This window comes from Pygoscelis adeliae, unplaced genomic scaffold (assembly GCF_000699105.1).
Source record: "Pygoscelis adeliae isolate BGI_AS28 unplaced genomic scaffold, ASM69910v1 Scaffold127, whole genome shotgun sequence".
NCBI lineage: Eukaryota > Metazoa > Chordata > Aves > Sphenisciformes > Spheniscidae > Pygoscelis > Pygoscelis adeliae.
The window spans coordinates 5,903,787-5,916,529 of NW_008825208.1; the positions used below are offsets into that span (position 1 = coordinate 5,903,787).

The 12,743-nt window shown below is 41.5% G+C and overlaps 1 protein-coding gene across 1 annotated transcript in view; it reads right to left on the reverse strand.

Moving 5' to 3' along the window:
• KIAA0368 (KIAA0368 ortholog) overlaps positions 1–12,743 on the reverse strand; it is a 67,871-nt gene that overhangs the window by 22,302 nt on the left and 32,826 nt on the right. The window contains exons 22-32 of the mRNA XM_009328999.1: positions 10,531–10,696; positions 9,940–10,112; positions 9,366–9,467; positions 7,723–7,846; positions 6,595–6,740; positions 5,437–5,491; positions 4,531–4,645; positions 3,519–3,584; positions 3,149–3,266; positions 1,044–1,211; positions 63–142 (exon numbers count right to left, since the gene is read on the reverse strand). Of these exons, the coding sequence (XP_009327274.1) occupies positions 63–142; positions 1,044–1,211; positions 3,149–3,266; positions 3,519–3,584; positions 4,531–4,645; positions 5,437–5,491; positions 6,595–6,740; positions 7,723–7,846; positions 9,366–9,467; positions 9,940–10,112; positions 10,531–10,696 (1,313 nt within the window). The remainder of the gene's footprint in view (positions 1–62; positions 143–1,043; positions 1,212–3,148; positions 3,267–3,518; positions 3,585–4,530; positions 4,646–5,436; positions 5,492–6,594; positions 6,741–7,722; positions 7,847–9,365; positions 9,468–9,939; positions 10,113–10,530; positions 10,697–12,743) is intronic.

Here is a 12,743-nt window from a genome sequence, read left to right on the forward strand (position 1 = left end):
TTAACAAGTTTATGGTGAAGAAGAGAGTTCAAAGAAAAATCTGTTACTTTTCCTAGCAATACCTGGATTCCCTGATCCTCCACAGACTGCTGGTTAGGTTACTGATCAAATCCTCAAGAATTTCCTTCATGTACTTATCAACCTATTATTAAAGAAAGGAAAAATCATGAAACAAGCATGGACCATGCATCCTTGTCCTGTACTCTGGAAAAAAAAAAAAAAAAAAAAAAGGTCCTTTTGGACAATACAACCTGCTTTCAGCCACAGCGGATGAACTAATGCTTGCCAGAGCTGACCCCACACAAACTTACTCTGACTTTGCTTTAGACATGCCTTTCTCTGCACTGCTTCAGGGCTTAACGCTGTGACAGAGACAACAAGAAAAGAGGAAAGTCCCTCAGTCCTTTATCAACTGAATTGTTTAGGTGCAGCGCCAAACATGTATTTACAGGAGAAGCAGTTGCGCTTTGATGAGGGATCAGAGCAAATGACTTCACACTAAGATCAGCTTTGCTAGGAGAAAAGATTTGCGAACCCAATTCCAGGCCTTTCAAAGCCAGAGCAAGGGCATCTCACAAAAATCACTTATTCCTGAAACTTGTCTGGGAGGAGTTATCCTCAAACTGATGGAACAGCCTCTTCCCATGGGCTTCCTCCCACTTAAAAACTGAGGAACCATATTTAGATGGTGTTAGTCTAGGAAGGTCATCTTAGGTTATAAGGATTCCTGAAGAGCTTCTCATAAGCAGTATCAAAGCAATATCGAAGTGTGGAAAGACCCCTTTAAGTAAAGTAAATCATAAACTTCAACGCTGGCCGCACAAACAAGGTCTGCGATATCCTTTAACAAGTAAGAGGCAGTGCAAAACCTCTGCGCGTCCTCCAGCTCATCCATGGATTCAAGCACCTCTTTCTCTGTAGGACAATTCCTCACCCCTTTTTGCACAGCCCCTCCTTTCACAAGATGCAACTGTCCCATGAGGATCTCCAGATGCTGCTGACTATCAGCAAACTCACCATTCTGCACTTTGCTGCTCACTCACCATTGACTTGTCGGTGACCAAGGCATTCCAAATGCTGGTCATTGCCTGTCGAATGCCCAGGTTGGGGTCAAACTGGTAACGGTAGAGCCGGGGAAGAAGCTGGGGTAAAAATGGAGCCAGCTGCTCTCCAGCTTTGGCAGCTATCACATTAAAACCAAAAGCTGCTCCCTGAAATGATGACAAAAGGGTATTTGTTGAAACAATCTGCTCGCTCACTCAGTTATTCCTCCTGGGCACACCACAGTCAGTAGCAAAGTTAACTGACACAGTTTATATTCAGACCAAATCAAAAGGACTAGAATGGTACCAGAATTAGCCCCCCATCAGTGCTACAGTACCACAATGATCTCAAGCATACAATCACACTCAGCTGACAACATATTACTTCAAAACTTCCTTCTCTCCTACCTTCATTTCAAGATAGCGATTGACCCCATTTGCAAAAGTGGTTGTGGAGAATTAAAACTATGAAGATTTAAGTATGTTCTTCGAAAGAGATTCTTTCTCGGAAAAACTGGTGGGGGTGGGCCACTGCTTCCCTACAACTCTGATGCATTTAGAAAAACTAGAATAACTTAGGAACTGAAAAACTAAAAATAAAGCAACTCTACCTTAGCTCTACAACCTGAAATTTCTGAAGATTATTATTTTGCATCTGTCCATATTTACTTTAAACTCAAGTATTCTTCCATACTCTTCTCTTTCTCCAACACTGTCAATTCCCCTGTCAGTTCTAACACAGTGGAACTGCTGCTCACCCATGAAGTCCCATGGGATTTGGCAGGATAGCCCAAAAAGAAATTGCTCAATGCAGGCAGTGCAGTGACTGCCTCTAATGACTTCGTATTGCCTGACTTGCAGTGTCAAAAGCTGCCACTCAAAAACCCATGCTAGGGATTTCACAGGACAGGATGTGCTGTCTGGGTTAGTCCAGAAAAGGAAGAGTAATAAAGACAAATTCTCAGTTTGGACCACTGCTGTGAGGAGCAAGAGGTTGCAGAAAGTGTAAGAAAAAGGGAGGCATCATCTGCAAGGCCCTGAACAGCTTGCTCTGCCTAGCTCTTGTGTGGAGGTTTGGAGCACAGACTTCCAGATGCCCCCTTCAACTTAAATGATTCTGCAATTTCCTCAAATGCCAAAACTCAACCTACAGTTGTTGAGTGGATTTTCTTGACTCATCCTGGCTGGTGAAATTCCACAAGGGTCAGGAACCTAGTTATGCTTCTGTGCTTCTGAAGTCCCAGTGCAATGAGAGGGGAAGTCTTGAGAGATGTGCTGACTTGTCAAACTCTGGATGAAAGTTAATGCTGGGGCTTGTTTTTTTGCACTAAATGGCATTGCCAGAGACTCAAAACCTCAGGTAGCCAGCATGAAAGAGCATGAAGGGTGCAATACAGAAGATACAGCTACCTGGGTCTTCTGCATGAAAGTGCACGAAAGGTGCTCTGCCCACTCCCAGGGACAAAACAAGTTCTTCCATGCTTATTTAAGCCAGTGAAAAAGTCCCCAGGTTAAAGCTCTGAAATGTATACTTAAATCTTAAAATTTATGATGCTACTTTTTTTTGCAGGAAGTGGATCCAATAGTATTTTGGCTTTGCTAAAGGTTCCAGTAGCTTCAGAATATCAAGACTTGAGTTAAAAAAGGATACTTTTGACAACAGCGATTAAACCGGTGTATTGTCAACTGACTTTTTAGCAACTTGTTGCTGAATACTTTTTGCTCTGCCTTTTTACATGACAAAGGTCACTTTCTCTGGCATCTGAAAATTCATCCAGTTTTGAAAATATTATCTCACTGTTTGAACACATCAAGACCTGGCCTCTAAGCACACTCAAAAGTAAAAGGAAAGGATCACAGTTGATTCAGAGGGGAATGTAGGATGATATGAACGCTGTGATACCAATGTTTTGTGTTAAGAATTTCAAGTAATCCTAAATTTTTTTCTCAGGCTGGTAAATTTGCATTGGACCTGACACCAATGCATCAACAAATGGCCTCCACATGCAGTTCTCCATAGATCGTATAACCAGAGCTAGAGAAATGCAGTTACAGTTTCCAGAGTTCACAGTGGGAATGGAACTGGTATGAAAGCAGCAAATTACCTTCCGGGAATTCCACATGGCATGATGGTTGGCCAGATTCATGAATTTGTACACCAGGTCTGGTTGATTGAGATCACTAGCCAGTGAACAAAGCTCCTTGTAGGTAGAAAGACCTTGACTTTGGAAAGCAGAAGGGAAATCAGTGTCACTATTTTTAGCTACACAAATGCCATGATAGCCAAAGCTATAGTCAAATCACAGCCTAAAGCAGACAGAGAGAAATGAATACCCTATCTGTATTAGAAGAAAATATTTATGGTAACTTAAAGCACAAGAAGGAACAAAAAGCTCAGGAAGCAGATTTATAAGCAAGGGAATACTGTTTCAGCACTGGTTATGTGTCTGTTATTGAGACTGTCAGTAAACTTACCCGTCTGGGGTTTTGCTTAGGCCACCCTGAAACACCACAGTTTCTCCAGTCATCTCATGTTTAGCTCTGGTAGAAAAGAGGTCCAGTATTAGCTTTACCAAACTCTACATTTGAATGGACTGCACGCTACAGAACAAGGTAATTTGTTTTGCTTTATTAACTCAGTAACTTCCCATTCTTTCAGTTCCAATCCTACAAAAAACATACAGGTGTGCAAAGCCACACACACTCCAAGGAATTTCATTAACCAGTATCACATGTAATGTTAAGGAGATGCTGCAGAAAGTGAGGGTTTTGCTGTGCAGTCAGAAGGTAAAAGGTTAAAACACTGAATGATGGCTTTTTATTTCTGCCCAGACACAAGCCATACTCTCAAATCTCTACTCCAAAATGAAAAAATCCAATTTCCATTCATCCAATCTCTTCCTGTTTACCACCACTGGATCCCCACACTCCCAGCCTAGGTTTTGTCATTCACAGTGGCCACACCCACACCAGGTTAGACAGGAGTAGGCTGTTAAAAGAGCATTTCCAGCACTGACCAACATGACTGTTAGCCAGGAGTCCTGTAAGACCAGCATTTTTTGCACTACATCTGACAAGTGACCATTAACACTTTCTCAGCAAAAGATACATTTCAGGCACAAGCAAGTCCCCACTTCTGCAACATTCACATTGTTCAGAGCTGCTGCAAGAGGTCATTGTCCTTTGCAATTACACAATGCAGCAAGTAGGAAATCTAACCGAACCCCAACTGATCTGAACTGCTTGAATCAGGACCGAATAATTATTTTGAAGCTTTGTTGGATGGAACAAAACTGAACAACTTCAGTCACAACAAACTCTAAGCTGAATTAAGAAAATGTCCCAGTTTGACCCACTGACAATATATAGATACTGGCCTGCCCTTGGCCACAAAACATCTCCTTCCACATACAAGAGAGGCACATTTTTGTTCCCATCAGACATATAGCTCAGAGTACTCTCTCACTGTGTTCTGAGCTTACTGTACCTTTTCCCAGTCATAAGAGTATCAACAAGTGTGGTGACTAGCTCTTGCTGATCCTGTTCGCTTCCTAGTTCATATATCAGCCCAAGACCTTTTGAAGCAACATCTTGACTAAGCTCTGCAAGAGATTTTACAAAGTAAAATTAAAGATAAGCATGTAATTAAGTAATACACAAATTTCAAAAACACGATGCAACCAAAATCATGATCTAGCAAACAGAGCTCTGTGCTGCAGTTCACAGCTCTCCATTTTAGAGCAGACCTAGTCTGGCAACACACAAGTTTTGCATTCTGAAGCAGCAATTTGTTCTGAAGGCTAACCCCCCCATCAAATTAGGTGACATCTTCATGTTAATATTGTCACTGCAGGTTTTGAAATAGCAGAGAGAGTTCCAAGAGCCGTAAGTATTCTGACACACTGCTGGTGCCTGAAGTCCAGCAAAGTTAACAGTAATACTCTCTTCAACTTCACTGAGCTTTGGATAGGCTGCCAGATGCCACCCTTTCCACTAGCTGCTGTGCGTAGACCTATAAGCCAAAATCTGCTAGCTTAAAGAGGGCTTAAGAGTTCCTATCCGTGCAGAACTCTGTGATACACATCCTGCTGCCCAAAGCAGAGCAGAAGTAGCAACACTGAACAGTTTCTGTTATTAGTCGGAAGGGGCAAATGCAGAAAAAGATTTGTGCTTGGTTAGCAAAGCACAGAAAAAAGCTGTGCTTCTTATCTCCACATGCGACACCTAGAAAAGAAATCCTTCCTATTATGTCATAAATGGGATGTTTCTACAGTCACCTTTTAATGCTGACTGACAGAGAGGGTGTATGTGACTTTCTGCCTGTTCGAAGATTCCCTCCATTCTGTTAAAAGCCCACCAAAACACAAAACTCTTAAGATGTCATAGTACTTACCATCACTATCTGACAGAATTGAAACAAATGCACTTTGAATATCCTTGAGATGAGACTGTAAGAGCAGAAAAAAGAACATTATTTTTATTATTATTTTATCTCAGATTTTAGATTCTTTGTCTGGTCTTAAGGCAAGTTCCTAACAGATAATCCAATCAATGGAGTTGCCTATTTGAGCTACACCTATGACAAGAACTGCCCTCCTTTCCAGACAGTAAGCAGCCTGACTGACATTCACAGAAGATAGTTATTTGTCCAGCACCTTTTTACCGCTACCATGCAAACCACATATTCTATTTTCCTTGTCTAATACATGGCAGTAATGCGTCATAAATCTGGCTTGCAGCCAGATGGGGCTGCAAGGACGTCTTTTCTTCATCCCCAAACTAGTGGATTTTGCCACCTCCCACAAGGTCCATCATTTAGACGAGTGTAATATGTGGCAAGGTTTTACATGTAATAGCTTATACTTGCGAAGCACCTATTGTCCCAAAGCTCTTTATCATTACCCAGAGAGCACAAAATGGTTGTGCTCTCTGGGTTACATGGTCCCATCACAGTCTGTAGTACCTCTATGCAGAGAGAGGACATTTTGGTTGGGAATGCTGTATTAAGTCCTTGTATAGGACCTTTCACATTCTCTCATTACAGAAAAACACTCTAAATAGAAGGTTTTCATGAAAGCGCACCAAAAACACACAGTACATGAAGCACATCATAACTGCTCCTAGTTGTGATAAATTCTGTGAACAAATGAGTCCAGGAATTCCACCTAGTTCTTCCCCTTCTTCCCTTCCTAGACGTCCTTTCAATATTTTCCAAAAACAAATCCTAAAAACTATACAGACACCAACCTCTTCTTCCCAAGGGAAGATGTACTGCTACTTCATCTTACAACAGCTATTTACACTAAGCTGACTCCGACTTGAGTGCAAGTCAGATGTTTACAAAGGCGCCAAACAGCCTCATTCATCTGCCAGTTAGTATGTTCCCCTAGCAACAAAAGATAAGCCACATCTCCGGAAGATCTCACTAAGGACTGCAGCAGCACTGGGGGAAGATAGGCAATGGAAGTGCAGGGGAAGGGAGGGACAGAAAGGAGGTGAGAAGCAAAAATAGGGACACGCAGACAGTATTAGGAAAGGGCATATTTCTTACCTTAATCGCTTTATGTGTGCTCAGCTTCTTCACCATTGATAGAAGCCAGATGCAAGCTGCCTGTCTAACGTGTGGGTTGGGGCTGATAATGTGCTTGTTCAAAATAAGGTCTAGGACCCAGGGAACCACATCATTCACTTTCAAATCTATATGAAAGAAAGAAAGAAAGAAAGGGGGAGCTTTGCAAATTGGCCACACCCATTTTTAATTTCAATATAATGTGCAGCAGCAATGAAAAACCTAATCAGTCCATGAGTACTCAGGCAATACCTTAATCTCTGCTTATTCAGGAAAAGCCTTCACTGGAGTCACTAGGAAAGTATTTCTCCTAATAGAAACACTGAATAGAGTCCTCCTAACCCTTTATTAAAGTGTTTCAGAGCCTGTGGCCAAGAAGAGGTACCACTCATACTGCCTAAGATTTAGTGCACTACTTTTTTTTGTTAGGACTCAAAATTTCTGGAGTAACAGCAGGGTTTTGTTCTACCCTGTTCTGCACATCCTCAGCTTTGTGTACACTTGAGATCTAAGACCACTCTCACAACATTAAAGCACCTGTTTGCAGGTCTGAGGCTGATATTTACAGCTGCCTGTTTTGAAGCTAGCATTTTGTCATACTTCTATTTCAATGGGTACAGAATCTTAGTCCTCAAATAAAATTTCTGCATTTGCTGCATGTGTCACTTAATCACATCAGTCCAAGTTGTTGGAAAAAGACTTGCAATTTAATTTTCTAACGCTATTTTTCACTGCAGGCTTCAAAATGCTATTTTAAAAGGTTTGTGTATGTTAAACATGAAACTAACACAACATGGCAAACCAAAATGAAAAAAATAAAACAAATGCAGTGTCAAGAGGCAATGAATTATATTTCATCGAGAAGCTATTTAAACAGCACATGAAATAAAGTCTTCTACTCTCTGAGCAGATGGACTTGAAGAGGTGAAACAGCCCATATATAATCCAGCATTGCAGAACACTGAGCAGAGCATTAACAAACACAGAACGTCTCTTACCTCTACTGTAATAAATCAAACACCACAGAAATAAAGTTATGGAGCACAGTGTTAGCCCAGAACTGTGAGATTTTACATTCCTCAACCCAGCCCCAGTACTAGGAAGGCCTACCTGAAGGAGGGATATATTCCTCCTCCGTGACTGTCCACACATCACGTGCAGCCACAGAGCTGGTTCCTACAGCAGCACTGGTAATAGCTTCACCAACAGTGAACTGCAGTTCTATTTGTTTGGCCTGAAAAATACAACAGAGCCTCACTGACAGTACTAATTAAACACACACCAAAACTTTTCACACTTACTCCACAAAACCACAGTCTCTCTCTCAACCCCAATTCTCAGCACCGATTTGCAATAAGATCACTCTTTTGGTGAGCTTCTGAGATTACGTGGCACCTCAGACCCACTGAAATTGATGGAAACTGAAGCGATGTCAAGCTCTCCAAAATGAATGATAAGAGCTAAAATTTCCACAGTTATTTTTAAAGTGTGTCTCCTACAAAGCCTCTGCAAAAGTTCAACTTAGTGAACAGAAAGAACTGGAGAGATAGGATGAAAAGAAAACAAAGTTAGAACAAGACTGCTAGTCATTAATAAAAATTGCTGTGGCTTTGTTATAGTATGCAGTAGTAAAAGATTCTCCTGTAATTCCATCCAGAAGTTGATCACCTCTAAGATATGTACAAATTTGTTTTTCACATTAAAAGAATTCAGACAATACTTCGCTTTGCTTCTCTGTCCTCTTTCCACTATTCTCTAAGACCTCAGGAACAGAATGTGCAGAACTCTGCCACCTTTTTGTCATTATTTATGATGAATCTTGAGCTGTAAGAACTGATTTCCATACCTGCTGAGTACCTTCTAGATTCACTTTTCTTACTCTCTGGAAACACAAAATGCTTAGGCATTTGGGGAAGTAAGACCTTAGCTTCCTGCAATCTAAGATACATTTTTTTTTCCAAGTACATATTTTATAAAGGATGCTGTAATGACCCTAAGCAGTTACAGGACACAAACACAGCACTTGGAAACATCATTTTATTTTTGTGTACACAGTGTTCTTCCTATTCTTGTTTGTTTGATCACATCAGATTGGAGGACTCAGCAAAACCAGCCTCATACCCAATAGCTGCTTCTACAATGCTAAATCCTATGTCACTATGAACAAGGAAGAAAGGTAAAACAAGCTGTAAATGAAGAACACTAAAAAAGCTTCTTGACTATTTAATTTTGCTGTCTGGCATATTGCAATATGTATAGCAGCTCTAAAGTACTGTGAAAGAACGCAGTGCACTACACTGATGCATTTAGACCAATAACAGATACATATATTCCTGTAAACAAAGCTTCTAATTCAAGTGAGTTGTATCAGCTGATGTAGTTCAGATGAAAAAGAAGGTGTATTTATATTATCTACTTCTAGGGTACTTCTGAAGGCCAAAGTACAGACCTATGGCTTCATTAGTATAAGCTCTTAGGATTTTACACATACAGATAGTCCTCCTGAAGGAGAACACATTTGCCTCAGAGACTGGGGCAGAGACCTCGACTGGCAAGTTTTTAAACTGTGGCATAAAACATTTTACAAGCCCCAAACTTACCTCTGCTCTCTATTTCAAGGCATTTTTAAAAAACCCAGAGGCACTATTACAAAAAGACAGCTCCCCTTGTAAACCTGGCTCTAGAGATATAAAAAGTATTCAAATAGAAATACTCACTGCAGTATAAAGAATAATTCATTGATAGTGCCTCACCTCCACAGAATCCATTAAACCCTGCAACAGTAGCTTCTGGTGGGGAAAATCTTCATCTCCCACTGGGAAGTAACCTAATGTCTGTATTGCTCGTTCCTTCATCTTAAACACAAACAAAAAACCAACACCATCACATAACCATCCTGTAAGTCCAGAAGAGACACTTTAAACCCACTCTTTCTCATCCTTGCTGAAGTTTCACTTAAGGTACCAGAAGTTAGACATGCAAGTGACTTACTAGATCAGTGCACCTCTCTTCCAAAAGACAGATCAAAACAAATGTCCTGTTACCTTTGAGGATTATTTCCAGGTAGAAGAAGATAATCCCATTTTTCTTGAATTAAAACTATGACCATTCATAGTTTTCATCCCTTAAGCTCCTACTTATGGCTATAGAAAGCACAAGCAATCAACCGCTAGACAACACTGGAAAAACCCTTAGCCTAATTCTGACTCACTAAAGCCAACAATAAGCCTAATTCCTTTAAAAACCAAGGCTGAGTTTGGCAGGTAATACATAAACCTGAGCATTCCAGAAATGAACAAGAATCATAACAACACTACAAAATCTTGCCTTATTTGTTTCCTTGCTGGAAGGGATTCGGGCCAATAAGCTTTCAACAAGTTGCAGCTTTGTAAATCCTGTTCCTTCACTGGGAATTGGCAAGGGCCCGTTCCTACCAATCTCCCCAAGAGCCGTACAAGCAGCCACCACGAGGAAGGGAGAGGTGCTGTCCAGAAAAGAACCTACAGGAAAAAGCAAAACAGGATGACTTGGATTTTGTATTATTATTTAGCCGTGGGCAGGCAGGCACTTATATTTTAGCCATGCAAGAAGCAAAGCATTTGTCTCCTCTACAGCTGGTAGGAAGCATTATGCTAGAACAAAATCAAAGTGAAAGGAGACACTGAGAGGATTCTAGGCAGTGGCACCGCTCCTAATTGTGCTATGCTGGTCTATGAGCTAAGAGTCCACCTAATTCTTGTTGAAAAGGGTTACGACCATGCATCTAATCAGATGACATTTTTACAGGCTGTAAATTCTATCACAGAAAGTGAACTCAAGATTACAGCATCTATGGGCTGAATATCTTAGAAAGTCCTCAGCCTGGAGTGGTTGAAAAAACAACTGTTACATGCAGCAAAGTCTTAGGCAGGAAGTTACCTATTGTCTCTGTCGTCGATTTTATGAGCTGTTCTTGTTCCGGCATGACTGCAGTGTTTGGCTGTTCTATGTCATGTAGCTCCATTGTTCTGATTTTCCCTTTGGCCAAGTACCTTCCTACTGTAAATCCCAAAGCCAACAAGGATCCATGTTGGACCTCCGGGCTCTACGGACAACACCGACAGTGCAGAAAAATCTCATTTTCAAAGGAAGTAACACTTTGCACAAAGCACTGATTTAAAAACACATATGGACAACCCAGATGAGAAGGCACCCTGAAGAATGCAGAGTTCTAACACATAATGCAAAACCATAGAGTTTGATATTGCTAGTGCTCTCTGACGGATGGAGTCCTTCAAGATAAATTAACAAAACTTAGAAGAGGCTTAGAAGGACAGATTAAGAACTTATCACCAGCACTCACATTCCTAAAGTCTACCCCTTGGTAGCTAGGCAAAAAAAATATTTAAAAAATCCAATTAATCTGATTTGCAAGTACAGATTTATGCAGGTGATCTAAGATAATACTACGCTGTCTCTACTTAAAAACTGGGCATACTCAGATTAAGGGGACAAAATGTACTCTTTGGTAAAAAGCAGTAAAGGAGAATTACTCTAGATTTGCATTGCTAAGAATGAGAACGCACTTGGCCTATGAACACTGAAGGCAATGCCTCTACACAGTTCAGTAGGCCACAGACTGTGAAAACTAATTATTACAATTCAATGTCAAGAACATTAATTTGTCCAATGCTGATTTGGTGCTGAGACTATCTAATGACGGTGCTCATTCCCACAGGTGAATTCTAACAAAAGGATTTTGTGCAGAAATAAGGCTGTGAGACTTAAATGCTACCTTAATTAAAAAAAAAAGGAAGGGGGCAGGGGCTTAAACTCAGATTAGTTCACGGATCTGTTTTTTATCACAACCCTGCAAAAAGTTGCATTGGTGCAACTGTGCTGCCAGGATGGGATCCTCAACTTAGCTTGGCTACGAGGGACTGCTCCTTGTTGTGGTCTCACAGCAGCAAAGCCAGCTGAAGATGCATCCTTCCCCCCTCTCCACTTCAGCTATCCATGTACACTGCAGTCCTTACTTTACACTGCAGTCCTTACTGAGCCACTAGAGATCAGCACCACCCCTAGCTGTACTGATTCAACTGGTTTTGTACACTCACAGCAAACCGGAGCTCTAACTGACTCAAACCCAAAAATGCATGGGAACACCCTGCTTTTTTTTGTTTCATGGTTCACATCCCTCCTTATTTTCAGCCAGGTGCTGCGAAAGGTCAACCTTGGCTTCATGGGTGACTGGGGCAGAAAGCAGGGGTGTGGGGTTGTGACCCATCTGTGCTGGCTTTGCGACGACAGAAGCTGTGCCCTACATAAAACTGAGCAATGACACGGCTTTGGCTCACAGACACAGCTTTCAGATTCAAAATAAATCGTGTTTGTTAATTGCAGCATAAAGCGACCAGCACTTCTTGTCAGCATTTGAGCCTGTTACCTGCAATGTAAAATGGTGGCCCATGAAGTCCTTCAGAGACTGATATAAAAACGTCTTGGGGAAATATAACCTAAAAATGCTACTACTTTCCCTCCCTTTCAGGATTCAAGACACACCAGCACAGAAACCTGTCCAATTTGGTTTCAGGACTCCTCCTCCACAGTCGTAGTGGCAAAATGCAGAGATAAGGATAATGGGAGGGGGAAGGAGGTGCGGGAGAATGGAAGGCAGGCAAACCCACAGTGTAGCGATACAGCCTGGGGAGGGCTGCTGGGCAGTCCATGTGGGGTGGGAGGGAAGAAGCCAGCCAGCATCTGGCAATGGCTGCTGGCAGGACAAGACCCTGAGGCAATTCGGAGCCAGGAGGCTGCTATGGCTCAGGAGGGGAGGAGAAGTTAAACATTCAACAAGTTAAACATTTTCTTAGTTCTGCGGGTACCTGTAGTTGCTCACAAATAAGGAATCGGTAAACTGTTTGAAGTAGGTAGTGTGATCTATTAACACTCAAGGGGACAAGCTGGCTAAAACTGGTTAAATACGTGACGGTACCGGTTTTGCTTGCGAACTGCCTCCAGGAAACCCTCCTACTGACCTTAACAACAGCTTCAGAGATTAATTTATTTAAAGATCTGTTGCACTCACCTACAACAAAAATCCCCTCTCACCGCCCAACTGGAAGTCAGCTAGTTAATTTTACACTCAGATT